The sequence below is a fragment of the Ovis canadensis genome, chromosome 20 (genome assembly GCF_042477335.2).
Source record: "Ovis canadensis isolate MfBH-ARS-UI-01 breed Bighorn chromosome 20, ARS-UI_OviCan_v2, whole genome shotgun sequence".
Classification (NCBI taxonomy): Eukaryota; Metazoa; Chordata; class Mammalia; order Artiodactyla; family Bovidae; genus Ovis; species Ovis canadensis.
In genome coordinates this window covers 45,904,158-45,927,993 of record NC_091264.1, presented here as the reverse complement: position 1 = coordinate 45,927,993, position 23,836 = coordinate 45,904,158, and the positions used below count along the sequence as shown (strand labels likewise).

General features: G+C 45.2%; 2 protein-coding genes across 6 annotated transcripts; both read left to right on the top strand.

Annotated features, from left to right (window-relative positions):
* Positions 1 to 3,553: 3,553 nt before the first annotated feature.
* Positions 3,554 to 11,016, top strand: BTN3A3 (butyrophilin subfamily 3 member A3). Its single transcript, XM_069564287.1, is given in 8 exon segments — positions 3,554 to 3,836; positions 4,090 to 4,319; positions 5,700 to 5,981; positions 6,976 to 7,176; positions 7,382 to 7,402; positions 7,486 to 7,516; positions 8,373 to 8,399; positions 10,021 to 11,016. Coding segments are annotated over 7 exon segments (1,575 nt in total). The 5' UTR covers positions 3,554 to 3,836; positions 4,090 to 4,138; the 3' UTR covers positions 10,853 to 11,016.
* A 2,295-nt stretch (positions 11,017 to 13,311) lies between these two features.
* LOC138426075 (butyrophilin subfamily 2 member A2-like) lies at positions 13,312 to 23,329 on the top strand. Of its 5 annotated transcripts, XM_069564745.1 has the most exons (9): positions 13,312 to 13,530; positions 13,989 to 14,116; positions 14,913 to 15,260; positions 17,436 to 17,717; positions 19,010 to 19,231; positions 19,632 to 19,652; positions 19,752 to 19,778; positions 21,499 to 21,674; positions 22,847 to 23,329. In XM_069564745.1, the coding sequence occupies exons 2-9, from the start codon at positions 14,026 to 14,028 to the stop codon at positions 22,865 to 22,867; spliced, it is 1,188 nt and encodes a 395-aa protein (XP_069420846.1). In that variant the 5' UTR covers positions 13,312 to 13,530; positions 13,989 to 14,025; the 3' UTR covers positions 22,868 to 23,329. The 5 variants fall into 5 exon arrangements, with proteins under 5 accessions (XP_069420846.1, XP_069420845.1, XP_069420844.1 ...); XM_069564744.1 differs by lacking the exon at positions 22,847 to 23,329 and having other exon boundaries at positions 19,010 to 19,177; positions 21,499 to 22,197; XM_069564743.1 differs by lacking the exon at positions 22,847 to 23,329 and having other exon boundaries at positions 21,499 to 22,197.
* Positions 23,330 to 23,836: the final 507 nt, after the last annotated feature.

Below are 23,836 nucleotides of genomic sequence, written 5' to 3'. Positions count from 1 at the left end.
GACTGTGAAGAAGGCTGAGCGCTGAAGAATTGATGCCTTTGAACTGTGGTGTTGGAGAAGACTCTTGAGTGTCCCTTGGACTGCAAGGAGATCCAACCAATCCATTCTGAAGGAGATCATCCCTGGGTATTCTTTGGAAGGAATGATGCTAAAGCTGAAACTCCAGTACTTTGGCCACCTCATGTGAAGAGTTGACTCATTGGAAAAGACTCTGATGCTGGGAGGGATTGGGAGCAGGAGGAGAAGGGGACGACAGAGGATGAGATGGCTGGATGGCATCACCGACTCGATGGACATGAGTCTGAGTGAACTCCGGGAGATGGTGATGCACAGGGAGGCCTGGCGTGCTGCGATTCATGCGGTCACAAAGAGTCGGACATGACTGAGCGACTGAACTGAACTGAACTGAAACACAGAGTTCAGAGTCCATTGGAAAGGTGGCCGAGCATGATCAGCATGAACAGGCCTAAGATGGAGTCCAGGCCCTATGAATTCCTTCTTCAGTCTATAATCAGGAATAAAAAATAATAATAATATCCCCCCCAAATTAGTGAAAATATATTCCTCACTCTGAGGACAGCATTGAAATTGTTACCTATATAATGATGATGATAATAATAATAATAATAATAATATCCTCTCTCTAGCATCTTAGGGAGCAGTTTTGAAGAGCAGAAGATATGGTGAAAGGCAATCTTTTGTCTGAGGGTATGTCTGAGTTTCATGCAGGCTCCCCAGAAATCCCAGCTAGACAAATTTCTGCTTCCAGCTCCTCCTCAACCCACTCACCTCCCTCTGCTGGCCTCTTCTCAAAGGCAGTTCTTGGAACAGTTTTAAGAGTAGCAGGTACTGTGAATGCAGGGCTTATACTGGTTTGTTTACGGCGAATTAGTGTGAGGAGACTTTATTTATTTATTGACATGCAGTTGATTTACAGGAGTTGGTATTTTCTGAACAAGTAATATGTTGCAGTCAGAGTAATTATTTGTAAAAAATTTTAATTGCTGAGTAAAACATGAAAACTTTTAAAACTGAAAACATCCAAATAATTTTCGAAGGTAGGAGGCAAAGCACAAAAGTGTCTCTCATTCAACCTTCAATTTTCAGTTTAGTATGATCTCTTTTAAGGTGATTTGGACAGTAGGCTCCTCCACCCATGCAGATTCTCCAGGTAAGATTACTGGAGTGGGTTGTCATGCCCTTATCCAGGGGATCTTACCAACCCAGGGATCAAACCCAGTCTCCTGCATTGCAGACAGATTTTTTACCATCTGAGCCACCAGAGAAGTCCAAGGTATAAACATGTACATACAAATTAATAACAGGTTTTTTTTTAATATAATCATTAATTTTCTCTGCAGTGTGCTTTTTGTTTATTTAATATATCTTGATTTTCTGGGTTAGTGACTATAAATTACTCTTAACTGCCACACTGAGTTCCCTCATACAGATCAGCCTTTATTTAACCAACCAGTCTTCTGTTAGTGGTTAGAGTGGCTGGTTAGCTTGTTTACCCTTTTTTTTTTTTTCACTTTTAAACATAATGTTTCAGTGTCAACCTTACACACAGTTCTCTCTGCACCCATGCAAGTGTTTTGCTAGACCAGATATCTGGAAGTGAAGTTGCTAAGTCAATTGTGTACATTCTAAACTTCCTGTTTCATAATGTGTCATGAGTAACTGAAGTTCAAACAGATTTTTGAAATCACAGAGCTGCTGAATCGTAGTGCCATGGCTTACCTCCCACACCCTTTTCATTTCCAACATCTAATATGTAGTGGGCCTGGCACACAGTGAGTGCTCGATAAACATTTGTTGAAGGAATGAAAATGCCTGGTTGAGACCTGGCCTTATTCTTAACTCTCCAATTCACTCGCCTTGGGGTTAAGAAGTGGTAGGTTCATGGGACTTCCCCGGAGGTCCAATGGTTAGGATTAGGCACTTTCACTGACAGTGGTCCAGATCCTGCAAGCCTCAAAGCTTGGCCAAAACTTAAAAAAAAAAAAAAAAAAAAGTGGTAGTTTCAGCCTCTGATTGACCCAGGGAATCTGCCGGGATCTTGGACCAAAGTCTGATGGGAAAGTGATGTGAACTCTGTAACGGCCATGGGTTGGGCCCAGAGGAGACAGATGGGCACACCCTGAGTCATTTGTCAGCACACCATTTCATGTGACATTTTCAGGAAACAAAGAATACATGATGGGAGAAGGGAGAGGGCTCCATCTGGAGTTCTTAGTCTTGTCTTGGAATAATCGACTCTCAGGCTGTCCACTATATAGGGAGGAAGACAACTCTGGTATGGTTGGAGTGGAAGCCAAGTTAGAACTCCAGCTATAATCAAGCCTAGCTAACTGGCAAGGGCCCCACACTTCTCTTATCACACAAGGTGCAGGTGCTTTAATGGACCAAGATACATTTGGAAACACTGGGCTGGAACTGGGGTGTTGCAGAGGCCCTGCCTCTGAGCTGGAAGAACCCCAGCACTTCATAGAGGTGTGAGCCGCCCTGGTCTGCTGTGCGTTTCGAAGTTGACTTGTTTGCCCTTCTGTGCAAGTGCCAACAATTACAGCTCCACCCCTAAAAGGCACTTCCCTAGCAATGCAAAGACCAAGATAGGTAAATTATCCATTGCTGGTGAGCCCAGAGGCAGGCCATCTGCCAAGGACCATTGATAAACACAGGAGGAAAGGGAAAAAAGAAAGTGAACCATTTCCTTTCCAGAGATGTTTCTCCCACTAAAGAACAAATGTTTCCCCCCAAAGAACTTTTTTTTTTTGGTCATGCATGAGATTAGTTCCTCAACCAGGGATCAAAGCTGGCAGTGAAAATGCAGAGTCCTAACCACTGGACCACCAGGGAATTCCCAGAACAGTTATGAAAAGGTTCGCTAAAGACTTACCAAGTTGCAACACTTGCATGTCCAGGATAGGCTTGCTCTTTGAAACCACTTTATTGAAAAATGAGAATAAATGCTTTAATACAACTAAGTCCCCACTGGAAGCACAGGAGGCCAGGCTCTGCTCTCTAAGCCAGGCCAAAAGAGCATTATCATTATGCAGAAAAATGCTTATCTCCATAAACTCTCCACCTCCCCTCCTCTCATTCGTTGGATGACACCCAACTATTCTCATCATCTAAACTGAACTAAAATGCTAGTGAGTATTGATGGTTTAATATGTAAGCCCTCATCCATTCACTAACTCAACAAATATTCACTGAGGGTTTCATGTGAACCACCACCGCAGGTGTCTTACACATCAGGAAACAAAATAGACCAATATCATTGTTTTGTGGAACTTACATTCTAGCAGCTGGAGACAGACGATAAATGTATGATATGTTCACTGGTGAAAATGCAATGGGAAAAAGAGACGTTGAGGGGGATGGGAACAGTTTGCCATAATTCTGTGATCAGAGAGGGTCTCATAGAGGAACTGACTTTAAAGGATAGACTTGAAGGAGGCGAGAGAGTGAGCTTGTGGATGTATGGGGAAGAGGGTTCCAGGCAGAGAGAAGAGTCAAGGTCAAGGTCTTCTGTTGTGTTCTGTCCAAGGAACAGTAGGAAGGACAGTGTGCCTGGAGAGGAAGTGAGGCATGCAGCTCCAGAAGGGCCAGGCCAGCCATTGGAAGGACTTCAGCATCTACTCAGAATGAAATGGGAGCCTGCAGAAGGTGCTGAGCAGAGGAGTGACAGGATGTGACTCAAGGAATGTTCTGGATGTTGTATTGAGACTGTAGGGAACACAAGCAGAATCGGAGGACCCAGAGAGGAGAGTCCTATATTAATCAGGGTGTGATGGTGGAGGCTTGGACCTGACATAGCTGAGGAAGTGTGGGTAAGTATAGAGATTCTGAACATACTCAGTAGAGCCAAGGATTTCTTGATGGGCTAGGGTTACTGTCTGTACACTTAACATGCATATTTTTACGGGAGATATTCCATGTAGGAACTCAAAGGTGAAGAGACTCCCAAGCAGACATTTTGGCAGAGGAAGATTATGGGTCCTCACACTACTGATCCTGTGTTTCTCCCTGAGTCGGCCCTGGGGAGGCCGAGGTTCTCACACAGAATTCTCCATCTTCTTCCAGGTGGTATTTCTGTCTGACTCTTTCTGGCATCTCTCTGATTGCAGCAGTGATGAAAATGGCTTTGTCCCTAGACTCTTCCATTTCACCTCCTTATCTGCTTCATCTCCGACCAGCTGCTCACTCCTTGCTCCGAATACACAACGTTAGAGCCTCTGACAGTGGAAACTACCTGTGTTATTTCCAAAATGGCAACTTCTATGAGAAAGCCTTATTGGAGCTGAAGGTTGCAGGTGAGCCTTCAGGTTCGGTTCTGAGTGTGTTCCTCTTGGGACCTAGGAGCAGATGCAGAGTTTCTGCTCCAAATCCACCTCTCAGAGCTCTTGGCTGATCATTGGGAACTGCCTCCTCTGTCTTCTGACTTCGTTTCTCTGAGAGCCTCAGGAAAGAAGCAGGTCTTCATCCAGGAAGACCCCTTCCTGTACGCTATCTTGCCAAGTAAAGAGCTCCCTCCTGCCAACTGCCAGGGTCTAAGCTGGGAATTGGAAGGTCAGGATGGGAAGGATAGGAAAACATCTCCTTGGAGATGGTGCATGATTGTCTGGGTTCAGGTGGCTTCTGGGGGCCCCTCCAGGTACTCACCTCCATGAGCCCTGGGAGGCTGACCTTTAAGGGCAGCATCTGTGCTGTCACTTCTCCAAACCACACCCCCTAAGAGCACACTTGCAATTGAACCAATTGACTTCAATCCTTGTTGCAGAAGAAGCAGTGCATGCCCTGTGGGAACATGGGGGTCTCAGGAAGAGGGTGATAGAGGAGACTAGGTATAGGCTCTGGGCTTCTGGTAGGAGATTTAGGGCAAGCTTTATGGAAATGGGCTTTGCTTTGGATGGGATGCTGTCAGAGGAGAGGAGGTATATTTCTGTGGGTGGATAACTTCATAAACTTCATAAGACTAGAGTGAGGCTAATCTGGGACTGGTAAAGGAGTGGCGTCACTCAGTCAGGACAGGGGAATGTTTGGTCAAGGTTATGTTTGGGACAGTGCTTGTATTTTTCTCTGTCTTCAAACATGATTGTTGTTGGTCTTTTGTCTTCACCTGTCGTAGTGACAAAGGGCCCTCTGATGCTGATATTCCATGAAATTGCTTGTGTTCCACAGGAGAACACCAAGACTGGACTCATAGTCCATGTCAAGCGCTGCATATCTCTTTCTCAGGGCATATCTCTTTATCTTGCCATGTAGCTTCTGGCTGGGTTTGGTCCATGGGGAGCCATAGCAGAAGGTAGAAGGAGGAAGAGAGAGGGGTCAGGGTACTTATGCCCCTGTCTTATTCACTGCAGGACCACCTCTAGCTGGCTCCATGCCCTTCCAGAAGATCACAGCTCCTCTTACGAAAGCTCTCTCTACATGACTCTCCCACTTTAGGTCTTCAAAACAGCTCCCTCTTCACTACCCTTTGGGTTTAGGGGTGGGTGGTAACACTCCATTGTTCCTGGCCCTGGAGTACTGCTCTGTTCCACATAGTTTTCTCCTCATTATGACCACCCTTTTGCAAACAGCTTCTTAGAAAACTCGAGTTTAATTATCTGAGTGTGCCATCCAATTCCTGTTGAGACCCTCACCGATACAGGATGCTCCCAAGAACTGAGGCTCATTCATCCCTTCTACAGCACTGGGCTCTGACCTTCACATTCAAGTGATGGGCCATGAGAATGGGGGGATCCACTGGGGATGCGAGTCCATCAGCTGGTATCCCCAGCCCCAGATTCAGTGGAGAGATGCTGAGGCCCAGAACATGCCAGCTGTGACAGCACCTCTGGCTGCAGATGGAGCGTGCCTGTATGCAGTCACATCATCTCTAATCATGAAAGGCGGCTCTGGAGAAGGGGTATCTTTTATCATCAGAAATCCCCTCCTCAACCAGGAAAAGACAGCCCGGATTTCCATCGCAGGTTAGTACCCTGCTTAGTTGCAGGTATACTGTGAGGAGCCATGGCTGTTGGAAGAAAAAGGATGTGAACACCTGGAACTATTATAATATAAGTAAGTCAATTATACCCCAGATTTTAAAAATTCCTTAAAAGAGACATATGTAAAATTTAATCTATAGAAAATTAGACAAAATGACAATTTAAACATTAACCAATTAAAATCTAGTATAGCCATATTAAAAAAAGAAAAGTAAAAAAAAAATTTAATAACTTAAAAAAAAAAAAGAAACGAAAGGGGGATGTGTGCTTCTCTGTGGTATACAGTGAAAGTGAGTCATTGAGCTGAGTTCCAGAGCCTTTAATGGAACTAGGGGTTTTTTTTTGTTTTTGTTTTCCCCTGTTTATGTCACAAGGATTTACTGAGCATTTCCTATGTGCCAAGAATGGTGACAGGCAATGGGAACTGGAGAGAAGTGACGAAGATCGGATCCTTAAGTAAAGACGAATGACAAAGTTGGGGGCGGGTGGGTCCATGTACAACTTATAATTTAGAGGAAATGCTAATCCCATTAAAATATAGTACAAAACAGTAGAAAAAAGAGCAAAGGATGAATTATTAGTTCACAGAAAAGGAATAACACATGAAAGAGTGTCCAACCTCACTCACTAGAAAAATGTGTATTAAAATTTGTGTGAGTGGACCGGAGACTTGGATAATGTTTTATGTGCTCTTATTTGATAGTGGAACCATGTGGATGTAACCTATTATAAATTCTAAGTAGAAAAAAAACTTGATTATGATGCTTAAGTAACAGATTTACATGTGAGAGACAGAAATTTCAAGACAAGTTCTGGTATTATGTTATTACTGTATCTATAAAAACCTTAGCAGGGCTTGCCGAAGTCTTACCTAAAGGTCTCTGAGAACCTAGGAAGAGAAAGATTTTACTATCAGGAGATGAACTCCATGAACCCTGTCCTGAGGGTGAGAAGCTAAGACTGGATCCCATTGCAGAACCCTTCTTCAGGAGGGCCCAGCGCTGGATCGCTGCCTTTGCAGGGACCCTGACGGTCTGTCTGCTGCTTCTCGCTGGAGCTGGTTACTTCCTGTGGCTACAGAGGAAGGAAAAAGAGGCTCTGTTCACGGAGAAAGAAAGAGCGAAAAAGGAAAAAGAAGCAACTTGGGCAGAAAACAAGCAAGAACAAAGAATAAAAGGTAGCTGACCTGGAGAGGGAGTCTAAGGCCCATGCTTTGCAGGAGGGAGCTGGATCACCTCACCCCATCCCCACCTCTCGCACCCAACTCAGCACTTGGTCATCTTTAAGATTTATTTTCTAGAGGTCCTCCTCCTTCCACCCCAGTAACAGTACTGTTTTTTTTGTTGTTGTTGTTGTTTTGTTTTTTTCTGCTTCTTTTCCAGAAATGCTTCAGTATGAGCTTGGTAAGTTCTGATTCCCCCAGGGACCTATGCTCATCTTCCTATGACTTACCACTTAATGACTCACCACTTTTCTTCCATTGCAGAGTGGAGAAAGGTCCAGTACATGACTCATAAGTGGCTCTGACATCTCTGAATTCACATAGAAGACTGTCTCTGCCCATATATTTTCCAGCTGGGTTCCTCAACCCCTAACTCTGCCCTGGGAAGAAGGAATGTTCTGGATCCTTTTTCCCAGGAGAAGAAATATGGGTGACTGGAGAAGGGGAAGTAGTTGGTAGGGAGAATAGAGAGTGTTTCCTTTTTTAATAGAGAAAGGGGCCTTCAGTCTCCTTCCCTAAAGAAGAGAGGGGAGATGAGAGTTGAACAGGCAGAGGCAGAAGGTAAGAAGGGTGGAGTGGTCAGAAAGAAGGCGAGATGAGGCAAAAGTAAAAAGAAAGGACTCAGAAATGACAAGAGTTCAGATGACGTCTGTACCTTTCTTCCATTGTAGGTGGGGAGAAGTCTCAAACCTATCCAGATGAGTGACCTGGATGTTCTCTGAGTTTTCTGGCACAGGTAGATAAACATTTAAACCTTTTCCCTGCTGCGTGACCCACTGGCATTTGCAGTAGGAATACTCAGATCTAACCCAGAGGCTCATTTTCTGTGGGGAGTACCACCCCTGCTTTTCTACAGCCTCAGAGAGGACCTTCAGATATAGTGTCTGGGCAGTTTAATCACTTCCTGCCCTGCCGACATACATACCCACACACACACACAGCCTAGTATAGCCTGGCCATGTCACCTGCAGCCCCAGCACAATAGAGTGAAGAAAATCCACCATTTTTGAGAGGTTTTATGCCTGATTTACCCAAGCTATAGATAAAGGAAGAGACTGAAAAAAGGGATACAGAAAAGGCTCAGTGAGGAGAATGGGTGAGGGAAAGATCAGAATTCATGAGCATTCCTTTTTGTGTCTCCTTTCTTTCAGAGTGGAAGAAGGTCCTCTTCCAAGCTGGTGAGTGAATCAGTGTACATCGCCTAGGACGAAAACCCGAGGGACCATATTCCCTTTTTCTTTTCCACGTCTTGAGATTCTGGGACAGCCAGCTCCTGTGACTGGGGGAGTTCTGATTGGAGATCTCAGTCTCCAGCAGCCTTCCACTGTATGCCCAGAGAACTGGTGAGAATTGCTCTCCTGGGCTTCCACAGATCTTTATGGGAAGGAAGAGGCATCAATGGTGGCGGTGAGGGGAAGGACAGGCAGGGTGAACTAATATTGCAGCGAGAGTGCAGAAGCCACGTGACCAAGGAAAGAAAGCAATGCTCAAAGGTCATGTCCTTTCCCAAGGTCTATATGCCAGCTCTTGCCACTGGGTGTCCTCAAGTTATTTGATGTTTTGAGCTTCAGTCTCCTCACTTGTAGACAATGATTGTAGTTCCTATTTATGTGAGAGTTGAGGTAAAGACTAAATGAGTTAATGAATGTGTACTTGGTCAAAAAGCCAGCAAAAAAGAGACACTTTATTCAAAATGGGTGGTTGAAGAGGGCATAAAGAATCAACTATTTACAAAGGGGAGAAAGAGAGCAAAGGGAAATTGACAAAGAACTATTCAGTCCCCAAGGGTTCACAACACTTGGGTGCTGTCACCATGCTGGGCCTGAAGAGATGGGGAGGAGAGTGTTTGGCCCACAGGAAGCTGTAGCTCACAGAGAGGGCATCCTGAGATGAGTCATCCCCTTGGTCAAGCATCACTCCCTGAAGCTGGCAGAGAAGAAGTGGAGGAGGAAATAAATGTCTTGCCTCTGTTCTCGCTCCTTCCAATCTTCAGCTAGTGCCTCCCACTGACCAAACCCAACAGGTGACCAGAGGCAAGGGAGCCCAGTGCCACTGTCCAAAGAGGACAGATTCCAGGGTCCAGAAAAGGGTAGAAGAACATGGAGAGTGTGTCTGGGAGCACATGAAGCCCTCAACATAATGCCCCTTAGCCCAGAAAAAGACTGACAGCTATTAAAACATCAGGGACTTCCTCCATGCCTGGCCCTAAACCAAATACCCAATGTGTGTTATCTTCTACCCTAAAGATTAGTATTTTTTAAGCCCCATTTTTCAGATAAGAAAATTGAGGCTTAAAATATTATACAGCTTGGGCCAATGGAAAAAAGAGAAAAGACATTCACTTCATGAGTGGTAGCACAAGGATTGAAATTTAAACCTGTATGCCTATGGAGCACGAGCTTCCCAGGTGGCACTAGTAGTAAAGAATCCACCTGCTAGTACAGGAGATGTAAGAGATGTGGGTTTGATCCCTGAGTCAGGAAGATTCCCAGCAAGAGGGTACGGCAAACCACTCCAGTATTCTTACCTGGAGAATCCCATGGACAGGGGAGCCTGGCAGGTACAGTCCACTGGGTCACAAAGAGTTGGACACTACTGAAGCGACTTAGCAAGCATCTATGCCTATGAAGTACAGGTGGGCAGAGTCACTTCAGGGAGAGAAACAGGAAAAACGTAGCTGGAAGGAGCCAGCTCTAGATGTTGGTTAAGCAGACTCTAACGCTCATTACTTTCCCCTTTCCTACTGAACACAAGCCCCTTAGGGCTTTCCTCTGGTGTTGCTGAGAGGGTCACATTCAGGGCAGGCTGTGGGCACCCAGCCCTGGACTTGGGCTCCCTCAATCAAACCCAGGGCTTGAGGGCTGAGGCTCTGAGATCTAGGAACAATGGTTCACCCACCATTCAGCCCCCCAAAATTTCTGCAGAGGATGTGCTTTCGGATTCCAACACAGTGAACCCCATCCTGCTCGTGTCTGATGACCAGAGGAGCCTGCAGCGGGCAGAGGAATGCTGAAATCTGCCAGACAGCCCCAAGTGATTTGGTTGGCACTACTGTGTGCTTGGCTGCAAGAGCTTCACGTCAGGGAGACATCACTGGGAGGAGGAGATCGGGGACAGGAAACAGTGGCATGTGGGGGTGTGCAAGGAGGACGTGGAGAGAAAATGCTGGATTAAAATGAGCCCGGAGAATGACTTCTGAACTATAGGGCTGTCTGATGAGAATGACTACCCGGCTCTCACTGAGCCCCGGACCAAACTGACAGTTGCCAGCCCTCCTGAAAAAGTGGGGGTTTTCCTGGACTATGAGACTGGTGAAGTCTCCTTCTACAACACTGTGGCTGGATCTCATATCTACACCTTCCCACACACCTCCTTCTCCAGGCCTCTGTGGCCTGTTTTCAGGATTTTGACCTTGGAGCCCACTACCTTGACCATTTGCCCAGTGTCAACAGGAGGAGGGAGTCCTGGTGTTCCTGACCTAGTGCCTGACCTTTCTCTGGAAACCCCAGTGGTCCTGACCTCAGCTGAAGAGAATGGAGAGCCTCAGGCTGAAGTCACATCCTTGCTTCTCCCTGCCCAGCCTGCAGCTGAGGGTCTCTTCCCTAACAGCAGCAACAAATCGCAACCATAAAATGCTAAAGGCACATACAGCGTGAAGCACTCTACTAATATTAATACAGTTATTTATTTCATATGGACATTTGAGTTTGATACTGCTTTATTGTCTCTCTTCCTAGAGGTCACTCAGCTAGTAAATGATGGCTGGGCATTGAATAATAAAACATTTACAGATGATTTACAATATACTGGGTGTTGTGCTAAAAGCTTTAAATGTTTCACTCCTCATAACAACCCTGTGTCACAGCCTCATTTCAGGAGTGTGGAAACTGAGGCAGGGCCAAGTTAAGCAAGTTATATAATTCATAATTCATCAAATAGTCAGTGCTGTTGGGGCTCCTCTCCCCCACCTACCCACCCTCTACCCCTAGCCTTTTTCCCAGCCCAATTGCCCCTGTGAGGGAGGGTCCATGTGCAGCCCTGAGCATTCCTTCCCAGGGCACCCCAGGTTAAAGATCACTGTAAGTGCCTATGGGAGCCCCACCCCACTTGGTTCCTTCAGGATCGATTGTCACAGCTATAGGTCCAGCACTTCATTGGGTTGGCTCGGCAGGGTGACTTGATCCAGAGAATGAATATACAGAAGTGCAAAAGGACTAAAGGCTAAAGTCTTAACTACTAACGGGCATGTGGGCCCCGCTTCTCTCCTCCCCCTACTGATGTGATGTGCAATCCTGGAGCCAGAACCAATCCTCCTATGCTCAAGATGTCTAGAAAGCCTAACTTAATACTTAAAGATTGTCTGTAGAACAAGAATTTGGGAGGAATGAAACCAGATGAACTGTAGTGGTATTTTTAATCACACAACAGAGTCCATTTCTAGCAAAGGGATATTTCCACACCTGATCAGTTATTGATGTTAATGGATGTTCCTTTCAGCTGACGGGTACCAGGCAGAAGGTATTCTTCATCATCATCACTATTTTGTTCACCAATGTATCCCCTCTATCTGACATGTGGTTGTCAAGTTACATTTGTTAAATAAACGTGTTAATAATCCTCACTCTTTAACTGAATCTTTTCTAGGTTTTAAGTCCCTACAGTTAACTTACCACAAGTTTTACAATTCATCTCATAATATTTTCACAAAATCCTCCTTGTATTAGTTTTCTATTGTTGCCGTAATAAATTGCCACAAGTTTTGTGACCTAAAACAAAAATAAATTTATTATCTCATATTTTTGTAGGCCAAAAGACCAGCATGGGTCTCACTGGGCTAAAATCAAGGTGGCTGCAGACTGTATGCCTTTCTGGAGGTGCTAGCAAAGAATCTGTTTCCTTGCTCATTCAAATTGTTGGCAGAATTTAGTTTCTTGCAGTTGTAGGACTGAGGTGGTCATTTCTTGCTGGCTGTCAGCCTAGGGCTCTTTCCTTCTTCTGGAGGATCTCACATTCGCTACCTCCTGGTCCTCTTCCTCCATCTTCAAAGTAGTAATGGCAGATTGAATCCCTCTCCATCTTGGAATCCATCCTGGATCTTCTTCCACTGAATCTCTTTGACTCTCCTGCTTCTTTCCATTTTTAAAGAATTTATGTAATTAGATTGTGTCCATCCAGATAATCCAAGATAATCTTCCTATGTATCCAGGATAATCTCTCTACTTTAAGAGGCATAACTGTAATTCCAACCTGTAAAGTCTCTTTTTGCCATGTAATGTGTCATAATCAGAGGCTATAAAGATTATGGTGTGAACTCTTCAGCCTAGCACACATAGCCATGGCCTTGCTCTCTCTTAAAGAGGCCTCTGTTCTGTGTATGCTAAGGGCCTCCATGATTGGAAATTCATTCCTGTGACTCTCAACAGGAGTGACTCTTTTTGGAAATTTAATCTGTAGTTCTTCATTCAGTTACTAGACTCAGGTATGTATGTAAGTATCCCTTTGCAGAAAAGGTGATTTTCCCTGTTGATGACGTCTGGTGAAATTTCTACCGATCTCATCTCTTAGATCAGGTTCCCCCAAAGCTGACTCTGAGCCCAGAACTTTGCGTCAGGTTGTCTGTTTGAGATGTAATCCCAGGAAATTGCAAGTTTGAAAATAAATAAGAGAAAGCCAACTAAAAGAAAAATGACATAAAGGGTACATTAATCAGTTGGTTGTCATGTGGCAACAGGGCTCCATCCCATCTATCCAGCACTAAGAAATATGTGAAATTGAGATGTGCTTTGCTGACATCATCACCTGCCCACACCCCAACCACTAAACACACACACACACATACACACACAAATGGGGAGGCCTCTTCTGGTGATTACAAGCAATGCCAAAATCCTTGGGGAAATCTCAAGGCTTCAAAAGAAAAAGAAAAGTGTCACGCTTCTGTACAAAAAGAAAAAAATTATTAAAAGGCTCTGCACAGCTGTAAGGTTTCAATTCCTGTACTGTTTCTGTGTGTTCTGCCCAGTATCTAGGGAGAAAGCAAGCTCAAGGATGCCATTGGCTGGCTGACCCACAGCCGGCTCTGAATAATTCATTGAAAATATTGTGACTTTGTGATCACCAGGTGGACCGGGACCGGGGCTCGCAAGCCCCACCCCGCCACTAACGGGAGGTGAAGAAATGTTTTTTTCTCCGCTTTCCGAAGGGTGGTGAATATGCCCCTGGGCCTGTTTAGAGGGAAGAGGGACAGCCAGAAAATCATTATTTGAGCGGAGGGAGGAGAAAAGAAAACGCAGAAGTTCATTCTAGAAGGTAAGAAGGAGAGGGGATGCGCGACCGCTCGGGGTGGGGCAGAGGGTGGGAGGAGGTAGATGGGAGGAACAAAACCCAATAAGGGGAAAGGGGGGACCCCGGGAAGGGAGGCTTCCGGGGGCGAGGGTGGACTTATTTTGGCCTCTAGCCTGAATCTCTGGAAGAAAACGGAGGGAGGGTTTGGAAGAGTATCAAGTGACATCTGAAGAAACTCAACTCTGGCTGGAAAAGTGAGCCGAGGAGAGGGGAAAACTGCCTTCCAGATCGCTGTATTGTTGACATTCCATGCAGTGTTTAAAGGATCAATCTATAGGGAAATACCTAAACCGGGAGTCGAAGGGGGCGGCCCAAGAGAGAAACTGGGGCGCTGATGATACCAACATGGGTTACAGGAAAGTATGACCTAGATCAGAACTACGGTGCCAAGTCTCCTTAGCTGATTCTCCACGTCTTTCTAGGTCTCCCGTCGCTGCCTCTTCGGGTGACTCTTCTTGGATGCTTATGGAGCCAGTTGCTTCTCTGTATTTTTCCCTGCCAGGCTTCCTTCTCTTCTTCCACCTGCTCAGCTCCTTTGCACCGGTCTCAGGTAGGGGTGTAGCCACTAACTCCTATCAACTCCTCAGAAAGGAAAATCAACACTTAAGTCTGCAAAGGGCTTAAAGAAGTCTGTAAAGAGGGGCTGCAGTTGTGCTTACTCACCCTTTCATTCTGCGCACAGTCATCAAATGGATCACAGTCATCAGATGGATCCCAGGCACACTCTAGTAGCAATCCAGTGAGAGCCAGAAAGCCAAGCTGTATATATAACTTAAAAATCCTTAGTAGCTACATGTTAAAAAGGAAAAGGAAACCAACCGATGAAACAAACTTTCATAAAACATTTTAACTCCAAATAACCAAAGTATTATTATTTAAATTTTTAATTAATGTAAAATATGAACAATGAGATGTTTAACTTTCTTATTCAAAATTTTCAAAATTGTGTGTCTTTTACATTACAGCACATGCCAATTGGGACTAGCTAGATCACACTGGATAGCTAGAGTTTATAACCTATACCGCAGGCACTGCACTGGTTTGGGAAACAGAAGAAAACCTCTGTGAGCTCAGGGTTCATGAGGGGTGATCATCGTAGGCTTCTCAATGTGTTGTTCATGAAGCATTAGTACCCCCTGCTAGACACTCCTACTAGGTGTTTTTTGTTTTGTTTTGTTTTGTTTATTACCGACCAGCCATATCCCTTGGCCCCCAAAATCCTCAGCCCAGGAAGTCCCTGTGGCCTTAGAGAGAACATGTCTGTCCCCTGGAACACCCAGTTCCTTTGCTGTCTCAGACAGTTGACGGCTGGTGCCCTTGTCTGATTCTACCGCTTTGTGTAACAGTCCAGTTTAATGTCCTGGGACCAGCTTATCCAGTCCTGGCTGTGGTGGGAGAAAACGTCATGTTACGCTGCCACCTGTCACCTGAGAAAAACGCTGAGGATATGGAGGTGCGGTGGTTCCGGGCGCAGTTTTCCCCTGCGGTGTTCGTGTACAAGGGCAGGCGGGAGAGAACAGACGAGCAGATGGAGCAATACCGGGGAAGAACAACTTTTGTGAGTGAAGCCATCAGCGAGGGGAGTGTGGGGCTGATCATACACAACGTCACCGCCCACGAAAACGGCTTCTACTGCTGTTATTTTCAAGAAGGCAGATCTTACGATGAGGCCATCGTGCACCTGATAGTGATAAGTGCGTGCTTTCATTTTGTGAGATTGCTTTTTCACAGCCTTGCTGGATCCTCACCTGGTCTTCTGTCTGGGTCCTAATGTGGCCTTTGCTCTATGGGTGTACATTTCTTGTATCTCTGAGTGTCCTAATCTTTTTATAAGGACTCTAGCAGATTGTATCAGGGCCCACCCTAACAGCCTCACATTGACTTAATTACCTCTTTAAAAGCCCTGTCTCCAAATACAGGCATGTTCTAAGGGACTGGAGATTAGGGATTCAGCATAAAAATTTTGCAGGGACACAGTTCAATCCATAACATGCCATTTCTCAAAATCCCCAGCTGAGACAGGTTCCTAGGAGTAAAAGTGCTGTATAATGAGAAATATTTATCTTCATCATTAATAGATACTACACATTTGTTTTGCAAAGTGTTTGTACCAATATACACTCTCACAATCATATAGGATGCTCCACACCTTTTTCATTAAGTCCAAAGAGAAGTTTTTTACATGTGACTTCAGTCTATTTTTTCCTTTCTAGTAAGTTATTTTCCATGACTGTGAGGATCAAACACCATTCTTGATGTTTTTCATTTCCTCTCCCTTCCCTGCTTTTTTCCTTGGGACATCTCACCATCTTACAGAATATGCATTTTACTTATTTATCCAAATTATTGTGTCTCTTCCACTAAAATGTAGTTTTCATAAAGGGTTGTTTTCTCTTTTGTTCTTGCTGTATCCACATCTTTAGAACTGAACCTGGAGCATAACAGATGCTCAGTAAATATTATTGATGGAATAAATGAATCTGCTCCATAAAGCTGTAAGTGGTCATCACATCATACCTGAGCTATCTCTATTCTAAGCCTGAGATCTATTTTATTTTTCACCTTTCCCCATGAGCCTCTTACCAGTCCATGCTTTTAATCATCTTTGACATATGCTTTAGTCAGGATTGTTGAGCTTATGCTCCTGTCTAAGCAGCCCTCAAATCTTAGTAGGTTAAATCAACAAAAAAATCTATTTCTGACACATGAAGTATATCCTTCATGAGTCTGGGGGGCTCTACTTCATACAGACCTGCTTGGAACTTTATGGTTCACCTTGGCAGAGGGAAAGAGAGCTAGGCAAATTATGGTAAACATGACTCTGGCCTGGGCTATCCCACTCTGAATTGAGTCACTGTACAATTTTTTGTTGGCTTTACTGTTTTTTGGTTTGGTTAATTGACTGGCTGGTTTTGTCCTTAGATCTGTTGTCTCATACTTGCCTTTACTGAACCCCCCTGAAACGTTTTGTAGGATTTCTTCCCAAGTTGTTGAGTTCTTTTAAATCTTATCCTGCTTCAGAGTTTCTGTGCCAGGCTTTCAATCCGCAACTAGTTGTTTTTATTTTCCATCTTGAAAAGATCAAATTGAGGAAGAATCAGTAAGACTTAAGTGAGGTTTAATTTTGTCTTTGGTATAATTTGTGGAAGGTAAATATCTCTGAATTGGGGCGTAAGGCCTGGCTTTGCATGCTAGCTCTGTCAATTCTCCTAAAAACCAACACCTCTTTTAGATTATCACATAGCTGTGGCGATGTGAAGCCCTAAACCAGGAGAAGGGAGACAGTGCCTTGAAGTCAAAAAGTTTCTTAAAATTCTGCCAGCCTGGCAGTTTTCTGTCCTTATTATATTGAGCTTAAAACTTCAAGAAGCCAAAGCTGCTGAGAAGTCCTCTCAAGGCAGAAAGTGAAAGCCCAGACCTATTTGTTTCTGATCAGAGTGGACACACCCACCCAGAAGTGAGAAAATTAAAATCTCTAGCTGAATGAGTCAGTCAACAAACATTTATTAGGAGGCAGATAGATGCTTGCTCCTGTGATGGAGTCCATAGGGAGAGCCCGAAGAAGAGTGCAATGTAAGCATTTCCCCTCAGAGATCTCACATTTTTTTTTGCACATGTTGGCCTCCTGGTATTCTCCAAAACTGAGGTTTTCTTCCTTCCTTTTCTCCTTACTGTCTTCTTCCTTCCTTCTTCCATCCCTCCCTGTTTCTCCCTTCACAGAATAGAGTGTGTGGAATGTGCCTAATCGTATTTTCTGGACACCAGCCTCTTGCTCCCTTGCCTCTTCATCACTAAGCTGCTTTCCTAAGACACTTTGGCTAAGACACCATTCATTACCTCTGTCGCTAAGTGCTGGTCTCTCTCCCCAGGCCTGGGCTCTAAACCCGTTATTGAAATGAAGGGCCTCGAGGATGGAGGCATCCGGCTGGAGTGTGTATCTGCAGGGTGGTACCCAAAGCCCCAAGCTGTGTGGAGGGACCCTCATGGTAAGACCATGCCCCCCCTGGAAGAGTCTTACACTGTGAGTGCAGACGGGCTCTTTCTGGTCACCACGGCTGTGATCATCAGGGACCATTCGATGAGGAGCATGTCCTGCTCTGTCAGCAACACCCTGCTCAACCAGGAGAAGGAAACTGTGATTTTCATTCCAGGTTAGTTCCCTGCTCTCTGGAGGCTCATTTCTTTCTTTCTTTCTTTCTTTCTTTCTTTCTTTCTTTTTCCAGAGGCTCAGTTCATGGAGGCAGGATGCTCAGCAGACAGATTGGGGCCCAGCAGGGGGATGAGGAGGTAGGGCCATGGGGTAGAAGGATCCTCAGCCCTGAAGATCTGGAAGCTACAGCTGAGCTGAGGCCTCTCCTTGTCATAAGAGGAAAATCAAATTGTCTCAGAACACAGGGGTAGGAAGCCTCTTTAAGGGTAAATCTGGTAGTTGTTTGATCATGGTCCTTATCCTGCAGCAATTTTCAAACATTTAGAACAGTCCTAAAACAATAGACGGTGGTGTGGGTGGGTGGTGTCGGCTGAAGCCCTCCCTTCCTCCCCATGAGATTTCCCAAGGGACAGTGCTGAAGAAAGTCTGTCTATAGACATTCATGAATGCATTAAAGAAGTACTAAACAAGTATCTCTTATGTTCAAGGTACTGTTCTCGAAATCGAAGATAAATCAGTGAACAAAATACAAGAAGATGCCTGCCCTTGTGGGTCTCACATTCTAGAACAGCAGAGGACAATAAGTGAAATCATTAATTAAAACAAGGAGTGAAGTAATTAAACTGCGGACTGTATGAGACAGTGATAAGTATTGTAGAAAAATATTATATTTAAACTCCTGAGGCAGGAGTTTATCTGGCAGTTTTCAAAGACCCCCTAAGACACAGATGAGATTGGAATGAATTGAGGCCAGGAAGAGTTGGAGGAGACAAATCCAGAGAGGCCATGGGTCTGGATCGTATGGGCCAGTGTAGGCCATAAATGAACTTTGGCTTTTAGTCTCAATAAGATAGGAAACATTGCAAGGTTTTGAACAAAGAAATAACATGATCTCACTTAGGCTGCTGTGCTGAGGACAGACAGCAGAAGGGCAGAAGGTATGGACAGAAGCACGGAGGAGGGTATTGTAATGTTCCAGGCAAGAAGGGATGGTGGCTTATATCACACAGTGGCTATGCTGATTCTATAGGGCTGGTTAGCTTTTAGTCAGCCTTGTCCCACTCATGGTGACTCAAGGTGTTACTAGCTTTTTTGTCTGCTGAGCCCCCAATCCTGGCAATCACTGTGGGGTGAGCCCGTGCAAAGTCGAAGTTTCTTTCCCTAGCTAGGGTTTCTCAGAGAGAAGCTGGTGGAGCAGGGACCTGAGAGAGCTCTTTAGATCTGTGCCCTGAGGGGCTCTGATTCTGGAGCTTCTTTTTCTCACTAAATAGGATTTTGGGGCTCCCTTTTCAGAATCCTTTATTCCCAGAACATCTCCCTGGATGGTGGCCCTGGCGGTCATCCTGCCCACTCTGCCTCTCCTCATTGCTGGGAGCATCTATCTCATCAAGAAACTCCAGCTGGGAAAAAAGATTCTGTCCATGCAAAAAGAAGCTGATAATGAAGAGAAAGAAATTACACGTAAGGAACTGGGGAAAGAACGTGTGGAAAAAGAGAAAGAATGCCAAACAAAAGGTAAAAGAGTAGGAGGACAGTTCACTGTCACACAACTCGGCCAGCTAAAAGCCTGGGAAACAGAGTGGGCATAAATAAGAGCAGCAACAAGGGCTTGGAACTCTCACATCCTATTAATGAATCCCTCAGACCTGACTTTCTTCCACTCTGCAAATGCTGCATCCATTCACCTGGCTACGTGTAACCCTATGTTGTTGGACAAAAGCAAATCTAAATAAGTACTGATAGTATCTAGCCACCTGATCATATATCATTTCTGGTATCTTGTCAGTTCCCTAGGCAGTGAGGGAGGAGGGTGGTGGTATTCACAGAAAAGATCAACTTTTCATTATTTAAGACAAACTCAGAGTTTCTTAGTTCTTCTCTTAAAGACATTCATTTGTTTCTTTTTCCTTTTCAGAGCAACTTCAAGAAGAATTGCGTAAGTTTAGCATTTCCTGAACTACTCCCTGCATGATTTGTATTCTTCTCTGTTAGCCATTATTTCATGAAGCTCATCTCTCTGCCTGTCCCATTGCAGGATGGAGAAGAAGCCTCTTACATGCGGGTGAGCGCCTCTAACATTCCCTGAGATCCTGAGCTTTCTCCCCACCAGGCAGCCAACACGACACATTAGAGGAGCAAGGGGGCCCAAAGCTGGCTGGGGAAGCAGGAGCCTGGGTTAGTGCACTAGCAGGATCCCACCCAGTGCTGGATTCTACCTCTGCTGTCAGAGACACTCCACAGGGCTTAACCAATTCTATAGTTTACTCCTGACCATACTTTCTTTTTTAGAATAATTTAATCCATGATCCGGAGAAGGCAGTGGCACTCCACTCCAGTACCCTTGCCTGGAAAATCCCATGGACAGAGGAGTCTGGTGGCCTAGAGTCCATGGGGTCGCTACAAGTCGGACACGACAGAGTGACTTCACTTTCACTTTTCACTTTCATGCACTGGAGAAGGAAATGGCAACCCACTCCAGTATTCTTGCTTGGAGAATTCCAGGGACAGGGGAGCCTAGTGGGCTGCCGTCTATGGGGTTGCACAGAGTCGAACACGACTGAAGCGACTTAGCAGCAGCAGCAGCAGCATCCATGATCACCAAAGGTCTACCATACATAGTGAGTGAGGGAAGTCACTCACTGGTATATAGACTACACAGTGGAAGAGCTATGTGTGGGAAAGGCAATGAAGTTCCCAGGCCTGGCTCAGGGGTGTGTAGAGGCCAGAAATACCTTCCTGCTCCAAGAGAGCACTGATATTCTGTGTATAGGGGAGGGGATGTGGGCAAGAGGGAAAGTACAGGGTCCAGTGACCTGGTCCTAGTAAGCACTTTTGAGTTTTATAATTTGTCACCTTCTGCTCAAGAGCATCAAAGAATTCAGCCTTTGCTGGATCCCACAGCACTCAGACGTTTCCTCTTTCAAATTTCAAAATCATCACCATCAGACATATCAATTTGGAGAAAGAAGAAAATCATTTTAACACAGTTGTTTTGTATTAGATGTAGACTGACTAATAGTAACTGCCAAAAAGTAACTGCAGAGACAGCTGCAGAATGTTAGGGGTCTGAAACATTTCTTATATCCAGACAGGTCGTAACTGTAGTCAACACACCCATGTTATTAAAGCAAAATGGATGGATATAGTTTCCCCTACCTTTTGCCATACTTACTTCTCAGGCAGCAGGATGACTTTGGGGGACATTATCTTCCTTTTTTAGCTTCTGAAGGGGGCTCTTGTTAGTCATTTAAATCAGTTGTCAGTGGGTTAAACCAGTAGGACACAGAGGACCGTGTAGGGACCCTTTATCACCCTTATCTGTATAGGGAAAAATCGGCCTTACTTGCTTAATTGGGGGAGGGGAAGAGGATGGACTCTCTTTGCTAGTTTAAGCCAACTGGGGAACTTTATTCTAACTTGAGCCCCAGAGATCATATATCTTGAATAGAAAAAGCTGACAGATCTGAGAACTTTGAGAGAAAGTGGGAGCCATTCATTTCAGCTCATTGGCTGAACTTTCTGTATTTCTTAGAGCCCCAGTCCTCCTCTACCTGAGGCAGCACTCCTGCCACTCAAGAGAGAGAAGTGCAGACTCAGTAATTTAATTCTATCTGTGAGCTACCTGGGATCTGGGGTCAAGGGGCTTTCATGGGAAAGGCTGTTACCCAAGGGATCCTCCTCATGCTTTCTGAGATCTCTCAGGGGACCCAGAGTCAGGTCCTGGTCTCAGGATATCACAGTCTTGTGAGACCCCAGGCCTAAACCTGAGATTTCCCCTGCAGCTGATGTGGTCCTGGACCCAGACACTGCTCATCCTGAGCTCTTCCTGTCAGAGGACCAGAGAAGTGTGAGAAGGGGCCCTTCCAGGCAGAGCGTGCCTGACAACCCAGAGAGATTCGACTGTCGGCCTTGTGTCCTGGGCCTGGAGAGCTACTCCTTAGGGAGACATTTCTGGGAGGTGGATGTCGAAAACGTGATGGTGTGGGCTGTGGGGGTTTGTAGAGACAATGTTGAGAGAAAGGGGGAGGCCCTCCTGGTTCCTCAGAGTGGCTTCTGGACCCTGGAGATGTTTGAGAACCAATACCTTGCCCTCTCCTCCCCAGAGAAGATTCTCCCCCTGAAAGAGCGTATTCACCGGGTGGGCGTCTTCCTGGACTGTGAAGCTGGAGATGTGTCCTTCTATAACATGAAGGACAGGTCACACATCTACACATGTCCCCGTTCACCCTTCTCTGGGCCCCTGAGGCCCTTCTTCAGGCTGGGATCCGATGACAGCCCCCTCCATATCTGTCCATCGTTTAGAGGGGCCCAGGGGGTCACAGTGCCTGAGGGGGGCCTGGTCCTTTACAGGGCAGAGACCCACCACAACCACCAGTTCCCTGGTCTCAGAACCAGGTAGGGAAACCCAGGCCCAGGCCACCTCTACTACAGCACCACCTGGAGGAATACTATCCTCCTTCCTTCTGGTCACAGGAGAGTCTCCCCTGGGGTTCCCCTGGACATGTCTTCACCCCCCGGAGCATGTGTCTCCCTCATTCGACTATTGCTTCAGTAACTTGCTGCATGTAACCATGGGGCAGGGGCCAGTCTCAGGAGCACTAAGTGCTGCCACATGGCTCCCAACCAACAAGTAAGTGTGAGAAAGTGACAGGCAGAGAACCAGCTGCTTTAACATCGGATGACACATTCAGCCCAAGACTGGAATTGACATCAGATACTGTGGATCTGGGGATTCCCTAATAGCTCAGTTGGTAAAGAATCCACCTGCAATCCGCTGGAGAAGGGATAGGCTACCCACTCCAGTATTCTTGGGCTTCCCTTGTAGCTCAGCTGGTAAAGAATCCACCCACAATGTGGGAGACCTGGGTTTGATCCTGGGGTTGGGAAAATCCCCTGGAGAAGGGAAAGGCTCCCCACTCCAGTATTCTGGCCTGGAGAATTCTGTGGACTGTAAAGTCCATGGGGTCACAAAGAATCGGACACGACTGAGTGACTTGGACTTGCACTTTCACTGTGGATCTGGGGCAAGGACAACGGGACATACTGGGAGGTAAGAGGGGCAGGGAGCCAGAAATGGAGGTCAGAGATGGAGGAAGTAAGACAGAAGATCCGTTTCTAACCCACCCCCAGGATTTCCAGAGCATGCAGTAAAGCTCCACAGGCCTACATTCAGGATGATCTAGGATGAAGGAGGATGAAGGACAAGGATGTATCTGGGCCTGGCCTGGTTCAAGTGTCCCTACAATAAACAAGGCGTCAGTACTTTGTTATTGGGTGTGGCCTAAGGTTTAAGGTCCCAGATGAGCAGGTAAGCATTGGACCAAGTGGATCTCAAAGTTCAGGTTCAGTGAGGAGAGCAGTGCTTTCCAGCTTTTTGGACTCAGGATGCATTTAGACACACAAAAATTATTGAGGACAGAAAAGTGCTTTTGCTCATCTGGGTTATATCTATCAATATGTGTGGCATTAGAGATTAAACTGAGATTTTTTTAAATGTATTTATTAACATATTAAAAAAGGAACAAGTCAATTATAGGTTAATATGAAAAACATGTTTCAGGAATGATCACTATCTGTTGTTTCCAATGTAAAATAAAGTTTATTGAGAAGTGTGGTATTTTTTAATGTTTTTGCAAATCTAATGTCTGGCTCCTAGAAGGTAGCTAGATCTTCACCATCTGCCTCTGTATTCAATGCTGGAATCACAGATCATGGAGGCTCTAGAAAGCATTATCTACACTACTGAGAGAACGAGAGGGAAAATGACAAATAATATCTTATTATGAAACAATATTAATTTTGTAGACTCAAAATGTAACAGAGATTGCCCCCCAAAATCTGTAAAACATCCTTTGAGAACCAGGATAAAGGATCCTGGAATTGAGTCAGGCATTTAAAATTATGACATAAATGGCAGTATTTTGGACTTTATGTAATTCGGCCATCCAATTGTAAAACTTGGCTGAAAAATTTAAAAGATACTTTAAAAGTTCAAAATTCTATTACTGCAGTTCCTACAGTAAACAAGGTGTCATGATGGACACGTTCTAGAAAAAATCTGAAACATTGAACTTGGTGATTTGCTGAGTTGGAAAACTGGTTTATTAATGTGCATGTGTT